The 27,938-nt window shown below is 44.0% G+C and overlaps 1 protein-coding gene across 4 annotated transcripts in view; it reads left to right on the top strand.

The window, feature by feature from the left end:
* The window catches only part of RAB4A (RAB4A, member RAS oncogene family), a 103,915-nt gene that overhangs the window by 59,765 nt on the left and 16,212 nt on the right, over positions 1-27,938 (top strand). Inside the window, exon 6 of one of the 4 annotated variants that reach the window (XM_073560223.1) lies at positions 14,353-14,448. The exons of 1 other annotated variant lie outside the window; for it this stretch is intronic. In XM_073560223.1, coding sequence (XP_073416324.1) covers positions 14,353-14,448 — 96 coding nt within the window. Of the gene's footprint in view, positions 1-187; positions 1,596-14,352; positions 14,449-27,938 lie in introns of those variants that run through there. 2 more of the 4 variants (XM_073560221.1, XM_073560222.1) reach the window with 2 other exon arrangements.

Genomic DNA, 27,938 nt, shown 5'->3' with positions numbered 1-27,938 from the left:
CTGGAACGCCTGGTCCACTCCCGTCTTATCCGCTATCTCTTTGATAACTCTCTTCTCGACCCTCTCCAATCCGGTTTCCGCTCTTTACACTCTACTGAAACTGCCCTCACTAAAGTCTCTAATGATCTACTAACAGCTAAATCAAATGGTCATTACTCCATGCTAATTCTCTTCTATCTCTCTGCAGCATTCGACACTGTGGATCATCAGCTCCTCATCACTATGCTTCGTTCCATTGGCCTCAAGGACACCGTTCTCTCCTGGTTCTCCTCCTATCTCTCTGACCGCTCCTTTACTGTATCTTTTGCCGGTTCCTCCTCCTCTCACCTTCCCCTTACTGTTGGGGTTCCTCAAGGATCAGTCCTAGGCCCCCTCCTCTTCTCTTTGTACACTGCCCCTATTGGTCAAACAATCAGTAGATTTGGTTTCCAGTACCATCTCTATGCTGACGACACCCAATTATACACTTCTGACATCACGCCAGCCTTTCTAGAAAACGCTGGCGATTGTCTAAACGCTGTGTCTAACATCATGTCCTCACTATATCTGAAACTGAACCTGTCAAAGACTGAACTCCTTGTGTTTCCTCCCGCTACTAATGTACCTATACCCGACGTTGCCATTTCCGGGTGTGGTTCCACTATTACTCCCCAGCAACATGCCTGCTGTCTTGGGGTCATACTTGACTCCGAACTTTCCTTTGCCCCCCACATGTGATCACTGTTTCGCTCTTGTCATTTGCACCTCAAAACCATTTCTAGAATTCGACCTTTTCTTAGTTTTGACTCCGCAAAAACTCTTACTGTTTCTCTTATTCATTCTCGTCTCGACTATTGTAACTCCTAATCGGTCTCCCTCTTACCAAACTCTCCCCTCTCCAATCTGTCTTGAATACTGCAGCCAGGATCATATTCCTCACCAATCGTTAAACCGATGCCTCTACCATGTGCCAGTCATTACAGTGGCTACCCATCCACTCCAGTATTCAGTATAAACTTATTACCCTCACCCACAAAGCCCTCTATGGCTCAGCACCACCCTACATCTCCTCCCTTGTTTCAGTATACCACCCTACCCGCACCCTCCGTTCTGCTGAATCCCTGAGGTTAGCATCCTCAATAATCAGAACTTCCCATCCCACTCCCGTCTCCAAGACTTTACACGTGCTGCACCAATTCTTTGGAATGCACTTCCCAGGTCAATACGATTAGTCCCCAATCCCCACAATTTTAAGCGTGCCCTGAAAACGCATTTATTGTGACTGGCCTACCGCCTCAACACATTAACCTAATCTATCCCTGGGTGGCACAGTCAAAAGCTTTACTATAACCAGGTTCCCCGCATCATGTTCCCACATGCTTTATGCATCCATTAGCCCTCTGTGTCTGTACTGTTACACACTTAACATTATGGCTGGACCAAACAATCAGGGCAATTGTTACCACCCACCTTTCGTGTCTACCTCTTTCCTGTGATTATTGTTATGCTGTAATAATGTCTATTGTCTGTACAAATCCCCTCTGAAATGTAAAGTGCTGCGGAATATGTCAGCGCTAAAGAAATAAAATTTATTATTATTTAACAAGAATGGTCATTCAAGGGAATCGAAGGCTTTAGCTGCATCTAGTGACGCCAGGGCCCAGTTATTATCCGGTACCAGAGATCTATATTGAACCACTGACTGGACCTGCCTGATGTTGATAGAGGTGCTTTTACCAGGCATGAAACCCGTTTGGTCCGGGTGTATAAGATCCAGTATAACTGAGTTTTAATCTAGTAGCCAGAATCTTAGTGAAAATGTTATAGTCTACATTTACTAGTAATAAGGGGTGATAAGATCCACAATCAAGGGGGTCCTTCCCTTCTTTCTTAAGTATAATAATGTATGCTTCATAAAAGGAGTCAGGTACCGTATATACTTGAGTATAAGCCGAGATTTTAAGCCCTTTTTTTAAGGCTGAAAGTGCCCCCTCTCAGCTTATTACTCGAGTCATATACGCCAGGGGGTCGGTGGGGGAGGGGGAACGTGGGTGTCAGATCATACCCCCTCCTGGCGCGGTCTCTGCAGCCCCTGCTTCTCCCAAGGTCATGTTCTATGTCAATTACCCACATCACTAAGTTACTGGAACCAAATATATAGTCTATACGGGATAAAGTACGTTTAGTAGACGAGTGACAAGAGTATTCCTTTACCCTGGGGTGGCGCATCCTCCATAGATCTAGCCAACCACTACCCTCCATAAACAACGCCAATGAAGAGGGAAATGAGGGTAAAGAGGAGGTCCCTCCAGAAATCTCGTTATCCAGCCTAATTCTATCAAAGCAATTATCCAAAACTAGAGTCCTCCATACTTATAATGTGTTCATCAGGATAATTTAAAGAAAAGCTCATTGCCATTTGAAGAATTGACATATTGGCTAGGGGAGGGTTGTACGTACATAATATAACATATGTCTTTGAGTTCATCAATGCATATACAGAAACAAAGCGGCCTTCCGGGTCTCTTCAAGCCTCCTTAAGCTCCCATCTAACATCTCTGTGTATCAACAATGAAACCCTCCTTGAGTAGCTGGTATGAAATGCGTGAATAAAACACTTTACCCATGGCTTCTGTACATGTCAGGCTGAATCTCTGGTGAGGTGTGTCTCGACCAGAGCTACGATGTGAGGGTGATAACGCTTAATCTGTGATAAAACCTAATTCTCTTGCGATGAGTCCTGAGACCCCTCACATTAGAGGTCATACAGACAATTTCAGAACCCATGTCTCCTCGTCTAGGTATGAAATGCCATATCACGCTAGTGGAGTTTAAAGGCTACACATAGAGATTTTTGGCAGCAGTATCCATAAAAACTACAACAAACAGAACTAACAAAAAAAAGAATAAAGGAGCGCTCCTATCGTAGATTAAACATGGGGATACCCTCACTAAAAACAGTGTCCGGTATTGTTAAATCTGACACCAGTGGAAGGATCTCCAATTCTACAATCATTTGGATAAAACTCAATTAGCTGCAAACATATTAGGACTTTTTCTCACGAGATCCTATATGGGAGTGTAACCACTCAGCTGCCTGCGTCGGATCCGTAAAAAATATGGAAGAGCCCTCATGGACAATATAAGATGTTCTTTTCTCTGAGCTGCTTTTTAATGTCCATGAATTGTGCACGTTGCTTCTGGAGTTCCATAGAGAAATCGGGGAATATCGATATCGTGGCATTGTTAAAATTAAATAGGGCTTTTCTGCCGTGCTAGACGTAATATAGCATCTCTGTCTTTGCAATTGAGGAGGCGCGCCAGGAGTGATCTATGTGGACTGGTCGGTGGAAGTGGCTTTGTGGAGACCCTATGAGCCCTTTCCACAGAAAACGTGGAGGAGAAATCATCTCCCAGATTATTCTTAAGCCCGCCCTCAAATTGCTCAGGTTGCTGACCCTCCGAGCGCTCTGGCAGTCCTATAATCCGAATGTTATTTCGGCGCAGTCTATTTTCAAGATCTTCCGCTTTTTACTTCTAGGCATTTATAGAGCCAGCCACACTTGTTAACCTCTCACCCATAGAAACTAAGTTATCTTCTAAGTGGGATACTCTAGATTCAACTTCTGTAATGTGCCCCCTCACAGTTTGCATATTCTGCCAGAGATGGCCCACCTCAGAGTTCCCATCCTTTATCTTTTCGGTCAGGGATGCTCTAGTTAAAGATATGGCTTGCATTAACTGTTCGGATGCTTGCCTAAGAGTTAGGTCTTCTTGATCCCCACCTTTCTCACTGTCAGAAGCATGGTTTTTACGCTGATCTGTAGCTTTAGTATGTGATGAATTATGCCTGAGAGATCAGTCAGATGGATCAGTCCTTGCAAACTCTTTCAGCTTGTCAGCCATCCCTGACCTTTTTGAACGATTCATATTTAGCAGTAATGTAAAATGGCAAGCTGAATAAACGCTTGCCCACAGAGTCCCTTCTTTCTCTGACTCCAGCCGCAGTCTAAAGTATATGTATATTCGTTTAGACTTGGTAGTATACATGAGTGCAGAGAGCTCAGAATAGGGTAATAAGATGAAGTGCTGAGCTTGTGACTAGCCTGAGGCCATCACACAGGTCCTGTGACGCAGGGTATAGTGCAGGGCCTGCGGGGGGGTCCGCGGTCTGGGTGTAAAGATCCCTATAATGGCGGGAACCGCGGGCCAGCTATTATCATCCGGTGAACGTGGGGCTCATTTCCCAGAGCCCACGCCACGCTGCCCCTTCAAGTACCTCCAGAGAATCACCGGTCCGTCAGTCCCCTCAGGAGCGGGATTCGCAGATTGGTGTTCTTCTCCTAGCAGAGGGCGCAGGAGGAAATGGCTGCCGTCCACCACAGGCCCCGCTCCCCCGCCGGAACACCCACGGAGTTTGCCTCACCGGAGCCACTTATCGCACCTCCCAGGGAGCCGGAAGCTGTTAGGAACCCAGGTGAACGGGTCACCGGGAGGTACAGTATACTCAGGGGATTCTGTTTGCAGGATAAACGTCAGGATTATGGGAGCTCCTTCTGGGTGCGTCCTCACAGCTCCGCTACATCGCCACTCCCCTCACAGGATATTTTTGTTCAGCCTTTTTAGTTAAAGGGAACCTGTCGCCAGAAAAAAACTGTATTAACCTGAAAATATGGGGTTAATCTGCACCTGGTGCCTGTACTTAGCTGAAGGCTATGGAGAGAAAATGAACTTAAGGCTGTGTGCCCACGTAGCATTTTTTAAGCGTTTCTGCAGCGCTTTTAGACAAGCGTTTCTGCTGCAGAAACGCTTAAGAAAAGCATCCAATTGATTTTTAATGAAAAATGCAAATGTTGTGCCAGTGGTGCGTTTTTAACCGCTGCGGAAACGCTTAGCGATTAAAAACGCGGCATGTTCATTAATTTTGCGGAATCGCATGCGATTCTGCATTCCATCAATTATATTGGCAAAAATGCTTAGGAAAACTCATGCAAAAACGCTTGACAAACGCTTACAAAAGCGCGTCAAAAAACGCATGCGTTTTCCTGGGAGCAGGGTGTGCGATTCTGCTCAGGTTTATTCTGCATGAGAATCGCTACGTGGGCACATAGCCTTATTCTCTCTGGCAGCATTTGATTTGTCACGTGCCATTGCGAGTTCAGTCACCGCTCTGAGAATACTGAGGGGCTGGGGGGCACAGTTACAGATATCGCTCTGTTTACTCAGAGCAGTGCTCAGAGTGGTGACTGAACTCGTGCCGCCCCTGTGACTAAAACTAAATGCTGCCAGACAGAATAAAGTTAATTTTCTCCCCGCATCATTCACCTATGTGCAGGCACCTGGCAAGTTAGTAGCACTATTAAACTGCAGATTAACCCTTATCTTCAGGTTAATAGCGTTTTTTCGGGTGGCAAGTTCCCTTTAAACCTGAAAGGCTACACTTCAATTGTGTCTCAATTATTTCATTTTAAATTAAAAAAAATAGTGGCATGCAAAGACCAAATCACGAAGATCTGGTCACTGACCAAATATTTCTGGACCTAACTATATATACAGTGCCTTGCAAAAGTATTCGGCTCCCAGGAACATTTCAGCCTTTTCCCACATATGTTTCAAACCTAAAGATATCAAATGTAAATTTTGGGTGAAGAATCAACAACAAGTGGGACACAATTGTGACGTTGAACGAAATTTATTTGTTTTAAATTTTTGTGGAAATACAAAAACTGAATAGTGGGGCATGCAATATTATTCGGCCCCTTTAACTTAATACTTTGTTCTGCCACCTTTTGCTGCGATTACAGCTGCAAGTCGCTTTGGGTATTTCTCTATCAGTTTTATGGAGAGACTGAGTTCCTTGCCCATTCTTCCTTGGCAAACAGCTCGAGATCAGTGAGGTTTGATGGAGATCGTTTGTGAACAGCAGTTTTCAGCGCTTTCCACAGATTCTCGATTGGATTCTGGTCTGGACTTTGACTTGGCCATTCTAACACCTGAATATGTTTATTTGTGAACCATTCCATTGTAGATTTTGTTTTATGTTTGGGATCATTGTCTTGTTGGAAGACAAAACTCCATCCCAGTCTCAGGTCTTTTGCAGACTCCAACAGGTTTTCTTCAAAAATGGTCCTGTATTTGGCTCCATCCATCTTCCCATCAATTTTAACCATCTTCCCTGTCCCTGCTGAAGAAAAGCAGCCCCAAACCATGATGCTGCCACCACCATGTTTGACAGTGGGGATGGTGTGTTCAGGGTGATGAGCTGTGTTGCCTTTACGCCAAACATATCGTTTGGCATTGTTGCCAAAAAGTTCAATTTTGGCTTCATCTGACCACAGCACCTTCTTCCACATGTTTGGTGTGTCTCCCAGGTGGCTTGTTGCAAACTTTAAACAAAACTTTTTAAGGATATCTTTGAGAAATGAGTTTCTTCTTGCCACTCTTCCATAAAAGCCAGATTTGTGCAGTGTTCGACTGATTGTTGTCCTATGGACAGACTGTCCCACCTCAGCTGTAGATCTTTGGAGTTCATCCAGAGTGATCATGGGCCTCTTGGCTGCATCTCTGATCAGTCTTATCCTTATTTGAGATGAAATTTTAGAGGGACGGCCAGGTCTTGGTAGATTTGCAGTTGTATGATGCTCCTTCCATTTCTATATGATTGCTTGCACAGTGCTCCTTGGGTTGTTTAAAGTTTTGGAAATCATTTTGTATCCAAATCCGGCTTTAAACTTCTCCACAACAGTATCACGGACCTGCATGTTGTGTTCCTTGGTCTTCATGATAGTTTGAGGGTTCTGCTTGAAGCACAGAGAGCATCACAGAGCAGGTGCATTTATACGAAGACTTGATTACACAAAGGTGGATTATATTTATCATCATTAGTCATTTAGGACAACAGTAGATCATTCAGAAATCCACAATGAACTTCTAGAGTGAGTTTGCTGCACTGAAAGTAAAGGGGCCGAATAATAATGCACGCCCCACTATTCAGTTTTTGTATTTCCACAGAAATTTAAAATTAAAACATTTTGTTCAACTTCACAATTGTGTTCCACTTGTTGATTCTTCACCAAAAATTTACATTTGGTATCTTTATGTTTGAAGCATGACATGTGGGAAAAGGTTGAAAAGTTCCAGGGAGCCGAATACTTTCGCAACGCACTGTGTGTGTGTATGTGTATATATATATATGTGTGTGTGTATGTGTATGTGTATATATATATATATATATATATATATATATATATATATATATATATATATATATATATATAATAATATTATATACTATCGTGTGAAAAACTGTATGCCCTCTTCCTGATCTCCTATTCTTTTGCATGTTTGTCACATTTAAATGTTTCAGATCACCAAACAAATTTAAATTTTAGAAAAAGATAACACAAACACAAAATGCAGATTTTAAATGAAGGTCTTTATTAAGGGAAAAAGAAATCCAAACCTGCAGAGCCCTGTGTGAAAAAGTGATTGTCCCCCTTCCCCCTTAAAACACATATTAACTGTGGTTTATCACATTTTTAGGAAGCAGAGTTTAATTTTTGCTAGCCAAACCCAGGCCTGATTACTGACGCATATGTTCTCAATCAAGAAATCACTTAAATAGGACCTGCCTGACAAAGTGAAGTAGACCAAAAGACCCTCAAAAGCTAGACCTCATGCGACAATCCAAAGAAATCCTGGAACAAATGAGAAACAAAGTAATTGAGATATATCAGTCTGGAAAATGTTATAAAGCCATTTCCAAAGCTTTGGGACTCCAGAAAACCACAGTGAGAGCCATTATTCACAAATTGTGAAAACATGGAAGATTGGTGAACTGTCCCAGGAGTGGCTGGCTGACCAAAATGACCCCAAAAGCACACCAATGACTCATCCAAGAAGTCACAAAAGACCCCACAAAAACATCCAAAGAGGTGCTGGCCTCACTTGCCTCAGTTAAGTGTTCATGACTTCACCATAATGCCACGTTCCCACCTTCAGTATTTTTCGTCAGTATCACGCATCAGTATTTGTAAGCCAAAACCAGGAGTGAGTGAAAAATGCGGAAGTGGTGCATGTGCTTCTATTATAATTTTCCTCTTATTGTTCCACTTTTGGTTTTGGCTTAAAAAATGCTGATATAAAATACTAACCAAATACTGAAGGTGGGAATATGGTCTAAAATAGAGACTGGGCAAAAATGGCCTGCACGGCAGAGTTGCAAGATGAAAACCACTGCTGAGCAACATAAAGGCTCATTTACATCTTGATGATCCCCAAGACTTTTGTGAGAATACTCTGTGGACTGACCAGACAAAAGTTGAACTTTTTGCAACGCGTGTGTCCCAGTACATCTGGGAAAAGGAACATCATACCAACTGTAAAATATGTTGGTGACAGTGTGATGGTCTGGAGCTGTTATGCTGTTTCCCTGGAAGACTTCCTGAGGTAAATGGAACCATGAATTCTGCTTTCTGCCAAAAAATAATGGCGAATGTCCAGCCATCTGTTCGGGACTTCAAACTGAAGCGCACTTGGGTTATCCAGTAGCACAATGCTCCAAAACACACCAGCAAATCCGCTTCTGAATGGCTTAAAAACAAAATTAAAACTTTGGAGTGGCCTAGTCAAAGTCCTGACCTTAATCTAATTGAGATGCTGTGGTATAACCGTAAAAAGGTGGTTCATGCTTTGAACCCTTCAATGCGGCTGAATTACAACAATTCTGCAAAGATGAGTGGGCCAAAATTTCTCCAGAGCGTTGTAAAAGACTCATTGCCAGTTATCGTAAAAGCTTGACTGCAGTGGGTGCTGCTAAGGGTGGCCTAACCAGTTATTAGATTTAAGGGGCAATCCTTAAAGGGGATCTGTCACCCCATTTTACCCTATCAGCTGCTGGCACCGCCCTCGGGCTTATCTACAGCATTCCCCTCCCCATTATGGAGGATTACAGTAGGAGCTTTCGCCAGTGCCTATGCCTAATCACCAGCTTGGACGGAAGATCAGTGAGTAGAACTAGTGAGGGAAGTGACTGTAGCCCTAAGAGAGCTAGGCTGGGTGATAAATACCCTCAAGTCAAAGGCAAGGGCGGAAAAGATACAATCCTTCCTCTGCTTGGTTCTGGACTCCAAGCGCCAGGCCTGTCTCCTACCAGAGAACAAGATGGCCAAAATAATGAGACTGGCACTATCGGCAATACAGCAGCCCATAATGACATTAAGGAAGGCTATGTCCTTGATAGGATCCCTAACATCCTGTATGCCGGCAGTAAGATGGGCACAGTTTCACCTAAGGCAACTACAGTGGCAGGTCCTGTCGGCACAGAGGTAGTTAAAAGGACATTTAGAGAGGAAAGTACATCTTTCCTTAGCTGTAAGAGATTCCCTTGCCTGGTGGACAGTAAGATCTGACGTCAGGGGTCCAATGGTTGAGGCCGGTGGAGGATGTGATCACGACAGACGCAAGTGATACCAGATGGGGAGCACATCTAAGTTCCTACTCAGTGCAGGGAACCTGGTCTCCTCTACAAAGAGAACAGGGTTCAAACATAAAGGAGCTGTGGAAAGAGCCTTAAGAAACTTTCTCCCCTTCCTTCGGGGTCACCATGCCCGGGTCATGTCGGACAGTCACACGTTAGTGGCTTACATCAACCACCGGGGGAATGAGATCCCATAACCTTATGGGGGCAGCAAACATCCTTTTCTAGCTAGCAGAGCAGCATCTGCTATCTCTTAAGGCACTTCACATAAGGGGTATAAAGAACACAAAAGCAGACTTCTTGAGTCGCAAGAAACTGAGGCAAGGAAAATGGGCCCTAAATCCTCGAGTTTTCCAGTATACACAACAGAAAAAAGTGACGACTGTCTGTCCGCAGTCTCCAACGTCATGTCCGCTCTCTATCTGAAACTTAGCCACTCAAAAACTGACCAACTTCTGCTCCCGCCATCTACTAACCTCCCTAAATCTGACATTCCCCTCTCCGTGGGTGGCACCATAATAACACCCCGACAGCAGCTGCGCTGTCTGGGCGTTATGTTTGACACCAATCTCTCCTTCACATCCCATATACAATCTCTTGCCCCTTCTTGCCGCTTACACCTAACGAACATCTCCAAAATTCACTCTTTTCTCACCATGGAAACAACAAAAACCCTCACTGTCGCATTGATCCACTCCCGCCTGGACTACTGCAACGCTCTATTAATTGGCCTCCCCGTTACTCGACTTTCCCCTCTCCAGTCCATACTTAAAGCAGCAGCCAGGGTCATCCATTTGGCTAATCGGTACTCGGACGCGCCCACTCTTCGCCAATCGTTACACTGGCTGCCCATTCATTATAGGATCCAATTCAAAGTACTTGTTCTTCTCACCCACAAAGCTCTCCACAGTGCTGCACCCCCCTACATCTCCTCCCTCATTTCTGTCTATCGGCCTAGCCGACCGCTGCGCTCTGCAAAAATCTTTCGACTAATCTCTGCACTAATCCGCACCTCCCACTCCCGACTCAGACTTCTCCCGCGCTGCGCCAATCCTCTGGAATGCTCTACCCCAAGAAATTAGGACTATCCACATTTTGCACAGTTTTAGGCGCTCCCTCAAAACACATCTATTCAGAGCGGCCTATCACGTTCACTAATCAGTCATTTTATATGTAAGTGTGCGTGTGTAACCCATTCACTATCTCTATCCCCCACCTTCTCAAGATGGCTGGACCATCATTGTAAATACATAATTGTAAATAAACACCTGTACTTTGTATCTCCCCCACCTCATTGTAGATTGTATGCTCACGAGCAGGGTCATCTTATTTTACTTTAATTATTGTATTGTTAACGATGTTACTTATGACTTATGTTTTGAAGCTGTTAAACTGTAAAGCGCTGCGGAATATGTTGGCGCTATATAAATAAAGATTATTATTCTGCTCATTAGACCCAAGGCAAAATCCGTTTGCGTTAGATGTCCTTCAGATACCTTGGATGTTCAGTATGGCCTACGTGTTTTCCTCGATATCCATGATTCTAGCGGTTGTGAGAAAGATCAGAGAAGATCAGGCGAGAGTGATTCTCACTGCTCCTTTTTGGCCGAGGAGACCGTGGTTCTCCCTTTTTAAGGTGGATGTCTGTTACCAATCCATGGATTCTACCAGAGATCCCAGACCTCTTACCCAGGAACCAGTGGGCCACTCTCAAGTAAAGGGCTTCCATATGGCAGCATGGAATTTGAGAGGGCGTAGGGTTTCTCAAAAGTGCTAGTCTCCACACTATTGAAAAGTAGGAAACCGGAACATGGAAGAAATTCCTGGAGTTTTTAGGGCAACCCTTGGGGGATGAAGCCCCGGTAGGGGCTATTCTAGAATTTCTACAGACGGGATTGCAAATAGGGTTAGCAACTAGTACTCTCAAGGTACAGGTGTCTGCCTTGGGTGCCTTGTATAATTGCAACCTAGCATCCAATAGATGGGTGTCCCAATTCATTAAATCCTGTAGTAGATCTAGACCGGTTATAGTTCTCAAAATTCCTCAATGGGACCTGAACCTAGTTTTAGAGGCGCTAACTAGGGAACCATTTGAGCCCTTACAGGATTTATCTGCAAAATTTCTCACGCTTAAAATGGTGTTTCTAGTGGCCTTAACATCAGCCCGTAGGATAAGTGTCATACAAGCCCTGTCTATATGCACCCCATACATGCAAGTGTTTGATGTCAGGGTGGTTCTACGACAAGATCCAGCCTATCTCCCTAAAGTAGTTCTTAAATTCCTTAGGAGCCATGAGATCACCTTACCCTCGTTCTGTGATAACCCTAAAAATCCAGGGGAGGAAAAATTCCATGCTTTAGACGTGAGGAGGTCCATGTTAGATTACATGTCCATGACTAGTAAATGGAGGAACGATCAGTCCCTATTTTTAGCCTTCCAGGGTAGCAGAAAGGGTTATGGGGTATCTAAAGGTACCGTTGCCAGATGGATCGGGGGGCTATTATTTTATTCTACTCCGCGAGTGGCACTCAGATTCCTGAAGGCATCAAGGCTTACTCCACCAGAGCCGTGTCTACTTCCTGGGCAGAAAAGGCGGAGATGTCAGTTGATCAGATCTGTAAGGCTGCTACCTGGACCTCACCATCTACTTTCTTTAAGCACTAAAGACGGAATCTGTCCTCCTTGGCTGATCTAACCTTTGGTAGAAGGGTGCTGCAAGCGGTGGTCCCTCCCTAAGGTGTTTTCATTTCTCCAAAATTCACAGATGTGCTGTCATGGGTGAAGGGAAAACACCAAGGTTACTTACTGGTAGCCAGTTTTTCCAGAACCCATGACAACACCCGTATATTCCACCCTTCTCACTCCTTGGGTGTGCACTATAGTTTGGGTGCCTTTGGTTGATATGTGGTGTTAGTTTTAAGTGTAAACTAACCGGGGAGGGGGGCTCTCATGCTCTGTAACCAACTGAAGCAAGGGAGAGGTACCGCCCTTTTATTTTAGTAGGTTTCCTGTCCTGGCCGGGCGGATCCCTCAGCTCAGGTGTGCTGTCATGGGTTCCAGAAAAAACGGCTACCGGTAAGTAACCTTGGTGTTTCTATTTTTTTATTTGTTTATATTACACACATACATGACAAACACACACATCTGATCTGATGAGAACCAGCCAAGAAGACTAGGATTCCTGTACTCAGCAGTGGAGAAGTAAAGGGGCTTCCTCTGTTCAAAGGAAGTCTCTCAGACCCTCTGGAGCCAGTTGTCAATGATGAATTTTGGGGTTTGCATTGATCCAATATTTATGGGAGATATATTTTTGGTGTCGTAGGTTGGTGACAAACATAAAATAATCACTCACATCAACGTAAGGCCAGCTGAACACCTCCAATTTAATATCGGCAGATGGATGATGCTATCCATGCCATGTTTCATCTTTTTAGAAAGTTGCAATCATGATAGGAAACATAACAACCATATCTCCCGCCTGGGGCAAAGATATCCTGAAATATTGGGGATCTCATAAACTTCTAAAAGACCTAGCACATCCCATGACCAGCCCACATGTAAGCTCACAAAGGGGAAAGGCATGTGGGTGTAAAATTGATCTAATACATCATAGTTTGGATTTCTGTCATTTATCAGTCCTGGAAGGTACATTTTGCTGTAGTTCTGTCCTTTTTTCTAAAAGGGCTACCTCCATCCACTAAGCTCCTAACCATTTCCTTGACACAGGTTTAGTACTTTTCTTTTGTTATTCCTAGTGATTGTTCATGCCGTATTGTTTTGTTCCCATTTTTTTACATCTTTGTATATTTTTCATAAACACTGACACCCTTTCTTGATTAAGTATATGAAATATAATAACACTGTTCCTCTTGCTCTGCAAACCGCACAGCTGAAGCTAAGCACTACCTATAACGAGTGACTAATTGAGCAGTATAAACGATTGGTGGTGCCAGCTAGCAGCTCTTTTTGTTATTATGGAGTTGCCAATGATCGTCACGGTGTATACTGTATGTGTATATGCAAGGGTGTGACTCAATTTTTTAACAGGTTTCAGGAAACCACTCCCATTTAAATGCCTACCCTTTTTTAACACGTACTTTCCTCAACCACAAACTACAAATAACAGTAAATAAAAATAAGTGTAATGTTTTTTCTTCTATCTTTTGTGGTGGGGCCATGCATACCAGGATGAGGGTTATGGGGGTGGGGCCAATCATACCAGAATAAAGATGGGACCATGCATACCAGGACTGGGATGGGGGCCAATTATACCAGGTTAAAGATGGGGACACTGCATACCAGTATAGGGATAAGGGCGATCATTCCTGCCATGATAAGGATGAGGGGGACCATTCCTGCCAGGATAAGGATGAGAGGGACCATTCCTACCAGGATGGGGATGAGGGGGCCATGCATACCAGGCTAGGGATGGGGAGGCATGCATACCAAGATAGGGATAAGGGGCCAAGCATATCAGAATAGGGATAAGGAGGCCATGCATACCAGGATAGGGATGAGGGGCCATGTGTATTAGGATGGGGATAAGAGTATGGGTGGATGGGTATTAACCATGATAGTGGATATTAAATACAGAATTGACCACATTTTTTGCTTTAATTTTTTTTTCCTAATTTCCTCCTCTAAAACTTAGGTGCGTGTTATGGTCCGGTGCATCTTATAGTCCGAAAAATATGGTATATCTGTATTAGAACAAATATGTTTATATTTGTATACACCCACTATATATTATGTGTATATTTATAGTCTGTTTAATAACGACTGGAAAAAAAGTGCATCCTAAGATTTCCTTACTTGATCTTGTTCTAAATATATATGCACAATTTTCATAATACGACGCTGATTTTAAAACTGATTTTTTTTTTTCTTTTACTAGAGTTGATGTTTTTGGAGACAAGCGCGCTTACAGGTGAAAATGTGGAGGAAGCATTTGTTCAATGTGCTAGGAAAATACTAAACAAGATTGAATCAGGTGAACTGTGGGAATGGAGTATAAGCTTTTTATATATTTTTATTTTATATTTTTCATGCAGTGTACAGTGACATATAAATAGCCATGTCCTGTTAAAGTGTTTATGCATATTTATTTTCCCCTGCTTATTAAGAGTTTGAAAGTTAGTACTTCTATGTTGATGAGAAACAGGAGATGCATTCCAGCTTCTTTGAATCCAAAAATTTATTAGAAAATGCTTCTTAAAAAACCATGGCAATGGCAAAGTTCACATGGCAAGATATAGCTACGCGTTTCAAACGCTCAAGGTGTCCTTTATCAAACTGTTATCTTAATTTGATAAAGGACGCCTTCATAGTTATAGTTATTATTAAGGTTGAAGGAAGACTTTAAGTCCATCTAGTTCAACCCATATCCTATCCTAACTTGCCCTAACATTTTGATCCAGAGGAAGGTAAAAAAAAACCCATGTGGCAAACAGTAAGCTTCACATTGGGGAAAAAAATTCCTTCCCGACTCCACATAAGACAATCAGACAAGCTCCCGGGATCAACGCAATAGCAAGGAAATTAGTGTATATAACTTGAAATATTAAACTTTTCAAGAAAAGCATCCAAGCCCTTCTTAAATTTTAGTAGGGAAGCACTCATTACCACATCATACGGCAGAGTTCCATAGTCTCACTGCTCTTATAGTAAAGAATCTGCGTCTGTGAGTATGATTAAACCTTCTTTCCTCCAGATGTAAAGGATGCCCCCTTGTCCTTGTCACAGGTCTAAGAGTAAAAAGATCATTAGAAAGGTCTTTGTATTGTCCCCGCATATATTTATACATTGTAATAAGATCACCCCTAAGCCTTTGTTTTTCCAAACTAAATAACCCCAAGTGTAATAACCTATATTGGTATTGCAGACCCCCTAGTTCCCTAATATCCTTGGTCGCTCTTCTCTGCACCCGCTCCAGTTCAACTATGTCTTTCTTATACACCGGAGACCAGAACTGTGCACAGAATTCTAAGCATGAGCATTTGAAACGCGTGACTATATCTTGCCATGTGAACATTGCCATGAGTTTTTAAGAAGCATTTTCTAATAAATTTTTGGAACACATCTCCTTTTTTTCCCCATTAGTACTACACATGTGACCGCACGAGTTTTATGCTTCAGCAAGCCGTATGTGTGAGCTGGTTCATTCTTTTTACTTTGTTTCACTTCTATATTGAGTTCTTCGAAATCTATTTATATTGGGATTTGAGTTGTAGGATGACAATTTTAATCCCTTAATGACCGCTGATACGCAGGTGGCTCCCCCCCAGTCTGAAAATCTCTGGGGTCTCGCCTACCGCCGGGATTAGCTGTGGCACTTTTAAAATAGTACCAGGGCTGGATTTTCCGCTTCCCGATAATGTGATTGGCGTTATTCAATCAATAACTGTGATCACTTAAAAATAGTTCCTTTTGATCACTGTGATAAGACTCTAAAGCCAATAATTGGTGTGTCATCCCCTTAGTCTGATTACTTATTTATTCTACAATTTTTTTTTTTCTTTCATATTTTGACGTTAAGGTTTCTAAAAAAACAAAAGAAAACAAACAAAAACGATATAACAACTAGTGTTGAGCGCAAGTGCTCGCTTCTTAAGTTTGCATCAGGGTGTTGGGTATGCGCCGAGTATCGCGAGTGCTTGAATGACTTGTTCAAGTCTCCGACTCACTCGTTTGGCTGTTGTTAGGCTGGTTTCACACTTGCATTTTTTTGCGCTGCGTTTTTGTGCATACGTGCGCATTAGTTTTTTTCCCTATATTTAACATGGGTGCGCATTGGTATGCGTTTGTATGCGTTTTTCGTGCGCTGCGTTTTTTTCCAGTGTGCGTCCATAATTTCCAGACGCTACATGTTGCATTTTTTGGTCCGCCCAACCGCTTTAAAAAAAAAAGTATGCTCACGTTTTGAGCAAAAAATTAACATTAGAGTCTATGGGTGCGCATTGGCATGCACACGTCAGCAAACTGCCACGGCTGAGCAGGGTGACTTACCCACACTACGGGTGGGCCCGGGGTCCGATACTACAGTGAAAGTTCAAGCAGACTGGACCTGCGACACTGAAAGTAGTAAGGAGTACAAGGACCTACGATCATGTGACTGCAGGGGGCGGGGCTTAGCGTCCTACTGCTGCAGATGTAATATACTTACTGCAGAGATACTGTAGTAGAGGAGAGGGAAACAGGTCAGACAAGCAGAGGTCATACACGGAGAGGGCGGCGCGGTACCAGAGGGACGAGCAGAGAATAGTCAAGTCACAGGCAGAGAGTCATACACAGAGAGGGTAGCGCAGTACAAGAGGGACAGGCAGAACTCGTAACAGGGACGGAACCGGATCAAAACCAAACAAGCAACAAGTTATCAGGCACAAGGCACACGTATGCAAGAGGTCAAATAACTCAGCCGAGGGCAGGAGTATAACTGACACTGGACCTAGGTCGAGAGGCCACTAAATAGCCGCCCTCTGCCAGAGAGAGGCAGAAACAATTAACCCCTGTCTGACCAGGACGGGCCAAAGACAAAACCCCGTCCTGGATCATGACAGTACCCCCTCTCAACGGGGGGGCCACTGGACCCCCGGGTCTCTCAGGATACTTGGCAAGAAAGGCCCGGACCAACCGATCCGCAGGAACCCACAACCGGTCCTCAGGACCGTAGCCTTTCCAATGCACAAGATATTGAAGAGCACGACGGACCAACCTAGAGTCAACAATTCGTTCCACCTCGTACTCAGACTGCCCATCTACCAAAACCAGTGGCGGGGAAAACAATGATCCCTCCCCACAGGACCCCACAGGTTTCAAAAGGGCCCTATGGAACACATTGGGGATCCGTAGAGACGGCGGGAGACGCAACCGAAAAGCCACCGGGTTAACCGCTTCGGTAATTTCATAGCGACCAATAAATTTAGGTCCAAGCTTCGCAGAGGGGACCTTGAGCCTTATGTTCTTGGTAGACAACTGTTATGAATGAGTCACCGAGGAGGAAAAACAAGCTAAGCCCCAGAAAACCAGAGAGGTTGGTAACTAAGCGGATTGCAGACCCCTGATCCTATCCACACAACTAGCAGTAGCCGTGGAGCGTACCTACGATGATCCTAGACGCCTCGTCACAGCAGGAAACTAAATAAGCCTAAAGCAAGAAAAGGGGAAATCTAAACTGCCTCAGAGCAGACCCCAAAGCAATAGACAGCCCCCAAACATGTATTAACGGTGAGACAAGATGAAAACACAAACACAGATAGAAAAATAGGCTGAGCAAACGATGGGGCCCACACTAACTAGAAAGGACAGGAAAGGAAAGATGCTGTCCGCAATCACGCACAAAACCCTGCCAAAAAATGTCCAACACTTTCTGATAACAAAAACCCTAAAGTCGCTAGACTTCAATTCCCTATATCAGCACTCTGGTATATTCTGAAGACAGAGCAAAAAGAGACCAATCTGATCAGGGACAAAAAGCAACCTGGCATAAACAGAGACATAAGAATGGAAATTCAGCACAGCCCCAGCAGGGGCTGGCTGACCACAAAAACTGGGTAAACCAGACCAAATCTCATGTGAAAAATAGCAGAGCACACTTAGCTTGAGAAGGCAGGAACAGAACTGGAAACCAGAACCTCTGGGCAGGAGAAAATCACCAGCACAAAATTAGGGAGTCGGCTGTCTTAAATCCAGTCAGAGACTCCTGATGTCCACTCACAGTCCTCCTCCTCAGGTGGCAGGTCTCTGCAATTTGGATCAGATTCATTACCTGCTGTCACCACCAGAGGGAGCCCGGATGGAGAACTCACGACTCCTCTGTCAACACAGCCATCTCCACCACCCTCACCAGAAGCCAGAGGTAAACCAGAAAATGAGTTCACAACAGACAACCATACCTTATCCCCAACCTGGAACACCGGCCCCACGGACCGTTTTTTGTCTGCAAAAAACTTATATTTAGCTTGAGCCTTCGTAATGTTACTCTGGACCTCCCGCCATACCTCCCCTAACCGCTGGATAGTCTCATCTGCCCCAGGACACCCAGAGTCCAAACGGGAGAACTCTCCAAAATGTGGATGAAACCCATAGTTGCAGAAAAAGGGAGATGTACCCGTAGACTGGTTAATGCGGTTGTTAAACACAAACTCGGCCAAAGGTAACGCAGTACACCAATCATCCTGTCGGGCTGAGGTCAGGCAACGCAGAATTTTCTCCAGAGACTGATTGGTCCGCTCAGTCTGCCCATTAGTCTCTGGATGATAAGCAGATGAAAAAGACAGACCAATACCCAACCTCTTACAAAATGCCCTCCAAAATCTGGAAACAAATTGTACCCCCCTATCACACACCACATTCAAGGGTACCCCATGCAACTGCACCACATGTTTAACAAACAATCTGGACAACGTTTCCGCATTAGGTATAGAGTCGCCTAGGGTACAAAATGTGCCTGCTTACTAAACCTGTCCACCACTACCCAAATGACGGTATTACCCTTGGAAGGGGGAAGATTGGTGATGAAATCCATGGACAAATGGGTCCATGGTCTATCAGGAATTGGCAGTGGCACCAATTCCCCGGCCGGCCGGTTATGGGGGGTTTTCACACGGGCACATACATCACAAACAGACACAAATTCCCCAACATCAGAGGCTAAAGAAGACCACCAGAATACCATAGTGATGGCCTTCCTGGTAGCCGAGATGCCTTTATGTCCACCCAGAACTGAGTCGTGGAACTCCCGAAGGACCTTGAGACGAAATTGAGCTGGCACAAAAAGTTTATCCACCGGCTTAGCCGGAGGGGCAAAAGACTGAGCTTCCCGAATCTCCCGCTCCAACACATTAGAAATACCTGCCACCACCACCCCAAGCTGAAGAATGGAGGATGGAAGTTCGGGGGGGACACCGGATCCAGACTGTGTGACAAGGCATCAGCTCTGACATTTTTGGATCCTGGCTGAAAAGTGATGGAGAACTGGAATCGGGAATAAAAAGTGACCATCTAGCCTGTCTAGGAGTCAACCTTTTAGCTGACTCAATGTAAGCTAGGTTCTTTTGATCCGTAATTACGGTTATAGGATGGACAGCCCCCTCCAAAAAATGCCTCCATTCTTCAAAGGCCAACTTCATAGTTTCTCTCCGCAGGGGAGAATTTCTTAGAGAAAAAGGCACAGGGTCTCAAATTAGTCAAAGTGACCAGTCCTTGGAACAATACCACCCTCACCTCTGAGGCGTCCACCTCAACAATAAATGGTTCAGATGGGTCCGGTTGAATAAGAACAGGAGCAGACATGAAACATTTTTTAAAAAACAAACGCCGCTATCGCTGCGGCTGACCAATTCTTGATATCGGCCCCCTTTTGAGTCATATCTGTGAGTGGTTTAACTACCTGTGAGAACCCCCTTATAAACTTGCGGTACTAATTAGCGAATCCTAGGAAACGCTGCAGAGCCTTCAAATCACAAGGTTGAACCCAATCAACAATGGCCTGCACCTTATTAGGATCCATGCGATACCCCTCAGCAGACACAATGGATCCCAGAAAAGACAGTTCCTGAAGAAAAAATATACATTTCTCTAGCTTAGCAAAGAGACAGTTCTCCCGGAACCTTTGGAGAACTGCCCGAATATGATCAATGTGAGCCTGTTTATCAGGTGAGTAGATAAGTATGTCATCCAAATACGCAACCATAAAACGTCCAATAAAATCAGAACACATGATTGATGAAATTTTGGAAGACTGCTGGCGCACTGGTCAGACCGAAAGGCATGACCAAATTCTCAAACAACCCTTCAGTAGTGAGAAAAGCAGTTTTCCACTCATCTCCCTCCCGGACCCGGATAAGGTTATATGCTCCCTGTAGATCTAATTTCGCAAACCACTTAGCCCCAGACAACTGGTTGTGCATACCACTGCACGGACACCTCTATTCAAAGCCAGGACACCCACCGTTACACCACCACAAGTCTGAGTGCTGCTGGTCACTTAACCGACACCACCATGGCAAGCGCTGCTCCTGTCTAGAGCACCACCGCCACCCCCATGCATGCTTGGAGCACAGCCACCGTGACCACTCCTCAAACATGGAACAGCCCTGCCGCCAACACTATAACATGTACTAGCCCTGCCACCACCACTCCGCAATCCTGGACCATCACTGCCGCCACCAGTCGTCCTGCAAGGATGAGCACTGCCACCGCCACCACAGAGCATCAGCAGCAGCCACAGCAGCAGACGGGGGACCCACATTCCTTATTTGCCCAAAGTTCCAGACGGGGCCAACAATCAAGGCGGGCATTGGTACCAAGGAGTTCCAGGCAGGCCTTTAAAGAGACAAAAAACAGTTAGGACCACTGTCGCAGAACCTATGTCCTCTCCTCCTAGTGTGTCTAGCTCCATTCCCATCACTGGCCTTCCTTCCCCCACAAGTTTTGTTGCCCCTTCCTCTAGAACACCATGCACTATAAGCTGTTCATCTTCACTGCACACCCCCAGCTTGCAACCATCTGCCATCAAACGCAGAAAAAAATAAAGTTTGTTATAATTTTTTGGGTTAAAAATAAATTTAAATTTCTGGTTTACCATAACAAAGTTTGATATTTTTTGCGCCACCTACACACACTGCGCCGTACACACAATGCGCCTTAATCTTTGCAAGGTGTCATAAAAAGTGTTTTAAGGATGGGCTGTTTTTGCCATCCTCATTTCACTTATCGTGATACTAGGCCAGGGGGATTTGTTATGAATGGGTCACCAAGGAGGAAAAAATGAACAACAAGCTAAGTCTCAGAAAACCAGAGAAGTTGGTAACTATGCAGATTGCAGATCCTTGAACTTAACCGCACAACTAGCAGCAGTCGTGGAGCGTTCCTACGATGGTCCTAGACGTCTCATCACAACCGGAGAGCTACATAAGCCTAAAGCAGGAAAAGAGGAAAACTAACTGCCCCAGAGCAGACCCCAAAGGAAAGACAGCCCCTCACATGTATTGACTGTGAAACAAGATGAAATTACAAACAAAGGCAGGAAAATAGGCTGAGCAAACGATGGGGCCCGGCTAATTAAACAGGACAGGAAAGGAAAGACACTGTCTGAAATCTGCCAAAAAAAAAAAAACCTACAAAAATATTGTCCAACACTTCTGATAACAAAATTAACCCTGAAGTCACTAGACTTCTACACCTATATCAGCACTCTGAAATATTCTGAGACAGAGCAAAAAGAGGCCAATCCAATAAGGGACAAAAAGCAGCTTGGCAAATACTGATACCGAGGAGTGGAAATTCAGCATAGCCCCAGCAGGGGCAGGCTGACCACACAAGAAACTGAACTGACCAACAAGCGCAAGTGTGAACAATAGCAAAAAAAACAAACTTAACTTGAGAAGACTGGAAGAGAGCTGAAGTCCAGGACCTGAGAAACAGACAATCACCAGCACTAGGATAGGGCGTCGGCTGTCTTAAATCCAGTCTGATACTCCAGAGATCCAATCATTATCTTCCTCATCAGGTGGCAGATCACTACCACTTAAACCAACCTCACTACCTCCTGTCACCACCAGAGGGAGAACGGGAGGGGAACTCTCAACTGGTGGAGCCGAAAATGAGTTCATAACAGGGATTATAGATATACCTTATAATTAACAACATACTCTTACCAAGTGTGTTGAATCAACTGATGGGTAAAATACACGTCATATGGCCAATACCCAGGCTAGTATCATAACTATTTATCAATCATGGGCAGGTGAATACACATATGATGTTTAACCTGCAGCGTCGCTTACGTACCAATATATTTCACGCAGACTAGCGATGCTGAAGTTTAACTTGTATGTTTATTTACCTGGCCAGGTGTGAGAACATCATGAATTCACAGGTATACATGGGGGAGGTTGTTTATTTTATTGGAGTCTAAAAAGACATAGTGCACTCGGTACAGGTATGAAAACAGGTTTTTTATTAACATACACAAACGAAAACATTTTTACACCATTTCATCTTCCCAGTGCACCCGTCCTACATCAGAGATAAAGTAGGCCGCAAATTGGTCCCTCATTTGGCCAACTTCAACGGATGACCTGAGAGGGTGCTGAGTGAATTCAGGCAATGGGTTAGGAGCAGCATCATCGAGTTCAAAGGTCGGGTGCTCTTTAGCCATCACAAAATTATGTAGAACCACACACGCCTTAACCACCTCATCCACTGTTTCAAGTTTAAGATTAATGGCTGTGCCGAGAATTCGCCATCTGGAGACAAGAATCCCAAAAGCACACTCTACAGTTCTTCTGGCCCTGGTCAGCCTGTAATTAAAGATTTTTTTGGTGTGGTCCAAGTCACAGCTGGAGTAGGGTTTCAGTAGGTTTGCGCACATTTGAAAAGCCTCATCCCCAACCATTACAAAGGGCAGTGGCGGAGCTTCGGTGTGGGGAAGAGGCCGTGGCATAGGAAAATTAAATTGGTTGCCATACAACCTCCGGCTCATGTCTGAGTTTTTAAAAGCCTGGGAGTCATTACCACGGCCAAATGCTCCAATGTCCACTGCTACAAACATACATCCGGCATCCGCAATGGCCATGAGTACTGTTGAAAAGTACTTTTTGTAATTATAGTACTCCGATCCAGTTCTTTTGGGTTTGATGATCCGTATGTGTTTACCATCAACAGCTCCCAAACAGTTAGGGAAATTGCAGACTGTCCAGAATTTGTCAGCAATTTCCATCCACTTTTCAGCGGTGGGCAGGGGCATAAATTCTGGACAAAGAACGTTCCAGAGAGCCCGGCAGGTGTCCGCAACAATTCCAGACAAGGTGGAGATTCCAATACGGTACTGGAAGTGTAATGAAGATGGGGTCTCTCCAGTCGCCAGGAATCTGCGAAACAGAGAAAGAAGTAAAATTAATATTTCTGTATATGGTTTTTTAAAACAATAAAATAAAAAATTTGTACATTCAAGAAAAATAATAAGGCCAGGTTTTGATTAGTACATGTCACAAAAAAAAAAACAGACACACCCCTTGGTGTTTAAATATTATGTACCGTAATGTCACCTGGAGCCGTTCCTCAGGAGGAATCGCACGGCGGAGCTGTGTGTCCTGTCTCCGGATGGATTCTTGGACACGAGCAAGCAAATCCCTGAAGCTTTCTTGGGACATCCGGATATAATCTGTAAATTTATCCGGGTTTGCCTGTAGCCCGCTGTAGAGGGTGTGGTACGCCCCACGGCTCTCCCGGAGTTCAACAATCGGATGTATCCACAAACGCCGCCGCTGCCGTCTTCGCTGTCTCTCTCTCTTCCTTTGTTCATGGCAAGCAACTGCATATGCCCTAGCCATCGCGATGTCCAAATCCAAGTTGAAGTGAAAACTTCCAGCGCAGATCCATGTTGACACGAGAAAAATCAAGCAAATGTGAAGAATACGGCTGTAGACAGGGTCTATATATTACCATTCCACACCGCCACTGATGTCCCATTGGTGGTTTGTTGCATGATTATCTTGATTTTTTTTTGGTGAAGACAAACAATGTGCAAAAAAACGCAAACGCACTGCGTTTTTTTGCTTCATGCGCACAAAAATGCTGCAAAAAATGCAGCGTTTGTATGCGTTTTTTTAATGCGTTTGTGTACGCAAAAAACGCAGCGCAAAAAAACGCAAGTGTGAAAGTAGCCTTAGACAGCCAACAAAAACGTGAGGATAGCTTGCCATACATGGGCAATCCTCATAATTTTTTTTTTTTTTGTTGGGAGGGGGGGCGGGGTGTTTTAATAGCCACAAAAAATTCCCGACTACGTGATGGAAATTCGAGTAGAGAGCACTTGTGCTTCACACTAATGACAACACATTCAATGTTATAAACTAGAACAACATGGGAAGGGAAGCAAAAGACCAGAAAAAGCCATACACCTGACAAATGCTATTGAGAACTCTGCTATTAGAAGAACAAAGACAAAAGAATCTAATTAATAAAAATATTGGAGAAAGAGAAACCAATCACAAACTAAAATGTTTCTATACTAATGCACAAAGCATGGGCAACAAACAAGGAGAATTGGAACTACTAACACAGGAAAAGAAATATGATGTCATTGGAACCACTGAAACTTGGTGGGACAATACACATGATTGGAATACAAGACTAGAAGGATACAACTTATTTGCAAGAAACAGACTTGATAAGGCTGGTTTCACATTTGCGTTAAAACAACGCTGCGCCCTGCGTCGTTACGCCCCGCCCCGAGCCGGCTCCCTGCCCGCCCCATCCGGGATCACCGCCTACTTTCGCATTTGCACGCATGCGATCGGCGCACCCTATCTTTAGCATAGGGTGCGCAGATCATGCGCTGCCAGTGTGAAAGTAGTGTGCTGCGCACTTTTGACGGTGCGCCGTGCGCGCCGAAATGCAGCATGTTGCATTTCGGAGCGCACGGCGCACCGTCAAAAGTGCGCAGCACGCTACTCTCACACTGGCAGCGCATGATCTGCGCACCCTATGCTAAAGATAGGGTGCGCCGATCGCATGCGTGCAAATGCGAAAGTAGGCGGTGATCCCGGATGGGGCGGGCAGGGAGCCGGCTCGGGGCGGGGCTTAACGACGCAGGGCGCAGCGTTGTTTTAACGCAAATGTGAAACCAGCCTAAATGAGGAGGAGGTGTCACATTGTATGTTAGAAACGTGTATATCTGCACAGAGATTGAAGCTTCAGAGACTGGGAGTTCTGTGGAAACTGTTTGGGTAAGAATACAAGGACAGAACAATGGAAAGGGCACCATTGTAGGCATTTACTACAGGCCGCCTGTGCAAGCTGAAGATATGGATGAACTCTTTATGCATCAAATGGCCAAGTTCTCCAAAAAATATGACATACAGTAGTTGTCATGGGAGATTTCAACTATCCAGACATTTGTTGGGAATCTCTCTCAGGCAAAACTAACAGGTCAAGGAAATTCTTATCCTCTCTTGCTGACAACTTTATCTTCCAAAAGGTAGGGGAGAAAACAAGGGGAACTGCTACCTTGGATCTAATCCTTATAAACAGAGAGGAAATGGTTGAGGAGGTAAAAGTGGCTGGGACCCTAGGAGGTAGCGACAATGCTATTTTAGAATTTTGGATAACTAGAGAAGGAAGACCTATGAAGACTCAGATGTCAAGGTTAGATTTCAGAAAGGCAGATTTTAAGGGATTCAGAAAGAGAATTGGAGGAATCCAATGGCTGGATATCCTTAAGGACAAAAATGTCCAGGAAGGATGGGAAATCTTGAAAAATGAAATTCTCAAAGCACAATTGTTAACAATTCCGAAAAGAGGGAAGAATAGGAAGCTTTTAAGGAAGCCAGGATGGATGAACACAGAACTTAAGCACATGCTAAAAAGGAAGAAAAAACGTTTATAAAATGGAAAGAGGGAGGCATATCTAAAGAAGAATATAATGCTGTCTGCGGAACCTGCAGGGCACAAATCAGATTATCTAAAGCTGACAATGAATTGAGGCTTGCAAGAGATATCAAAAGCAATGATAAAGGATTTTGGGGATATGTCAAAAGTAAAAGAAAAGTCAAAGATGCTGTAGGATTTTTACAGGATGAAAATGATGAAATGGTAAGACAGGATGTTGAGAAGGCCGAACTTTTAAATTCCTATTTTGCATCTGTTTTCTCTCAGAAAGGAAATGTAACATCAACTGTTCTTCACTGTCCTATTAAGGGAATAGAAGAATCCAGGATATCTATAAACAGAAAGATAGTGAGGAAACACTTAACTTACCTAAATGAATTCAAGTCTCCAGGTCCAGATGAATTACACCCCAGAGTACTGAAGGAGATAGCAGAAGAAATTTTTGAACCCCTCTCCATAATCTTTGAAAACTCTTGGAGAACAGGAGAAGTCCCAGAAGACTGGAGAAGAGCAAATGTTTTTCCTATCTTCAAAAAGGGGAAGAAGGTGGACCCAGGCAACTATAGGCCGGTGAATCTGACTTCTATACCAGGAAAGATCTTTGAACAAATTATTAAGCAACATGTATGTCAGTACCTGGATAAGAATGAAGTGATTAAACAGTTTGCATGGGTTTTTAACTAATAAGTCATGTCAGACTAACTTAATTTCCTTCTGTGACGGAATCACTGATTGGGTGGATCAAGGAAATGCTGTAGATATAGTATATCTTGACTTCAGCAAAGCATTTGACAAAGTATCTCATACAATCCTTATTGATAAAATGACTAAGTATGGAATGGACAAGGCAACTGTTAGGTGGATTCATAACTGGCTTAGTGATCGGACCCAAAGAGTGGTCGTAAATGGCTGCACATCCAGTTGGAAGAATGTCTCAAGTGGGGTACCACAGGGCTCTGTCCTGGGCCCTGTATTGTTCAACATCTTTATCAGCGATTTAGATGAAGCAATTGAGGGTAAACTGATTAAATTTGCTGATGACACAAAGCTAGGAGAGATAGCTAATACTAGAGAAGAGAGAGAGAGGATTCAAAAAGATATAAATAAACTGTAGAAGTGGGCAGCAACTAACAGAATGGTTTTTAACAGGGAAAAATGCAAAGTACTACATCTGGGCAATAAAAATGAAAAAAGCATATACAGAATGGGAGGAATTAGGGCTAAGCAACAGCACATGTGAAAAAGACTTGGGTATATAATAGATCACAGACTGAATATGAGTCAACAGTGTGATGCAGCAGCAAAAAAGGCAAATGCAATTCTAGGATGTATTAACAGAAGCATACAGTCTAGATCACGTGAAGTCATTATTTCCCACTACTCTTCTTTGGTCAGACCTCATCTGGAATATTGTGTCCAGTTTGGAGCACCACATTTTAAAAAAAGACATCAACAAACTGGAGCAAGTTCAGAAAAGAGCGACCGGAATGGTGACCGGTCTGCAAACCAGGGCTTATGAGGAAAGGTTGCAGGATTTGGGAATGTTTCGTTTGCAAAAGAGAAGACTGAGAGGAGACTTAATAGCTGTCTACAAATATCTAAAGGGCTGTCACATTGTCAACTTTATTCTCATTTGCACAAGGAAAGACTAGAAGCAATGGGATGAAACTGAATGGGAGGAGACACAGATTAGATATTAGAAAAATCTTTTTGACAGAGTGATCAATGAGTGGAACAAGCTGCCACGAGAAGTGGTAAGTTCTCCTTCAATGGAAGTCTTCAAACAGAGGCTGGACAGACATCTGACTGGGATGATTTAGCGAATCCTGCTTTGAGCAGGGGGTTGGACCAGATGGCCCAGGAGTTCCCTTCCAACTCTACGATTCTATGATTCTATGACCTTTTTGTGTAGTATCTTTTGGGTTCAAAATCCTTGAGGTGTATTTTCCAAAATTGGGTCAGTTGTGAAGGGTTTCTGCTGTTTGTGTGCCTTAAGGGCTCTTTAAATGTGACATCTTGCCCGTAATCTAGTTCAGCCAGTTTGCTTTCCAAAATTCAAATATAGCTCCTTTTACTCCGAGTTTTGCT

The sequence above is a fragment of the Dendrobates tinctorius genome, unplaced genomic scaffold (assembly GCF_039654945.1).
Source record: "Dendrobates tinctorius isolate UK_male_01 unplaced genomic scaffold, ASM3965494v1 ptg000293l, whole genome shotgun sequence".
NCBI lineage: Eukaryota > Metazoa > Chordata > Amphibia > Anura > Dendrobatidae > Dendrobates > Dendrobates tinctorius.
This window is presented reverse-complemented; position numbering and strand designations above follow the sequence as displayed.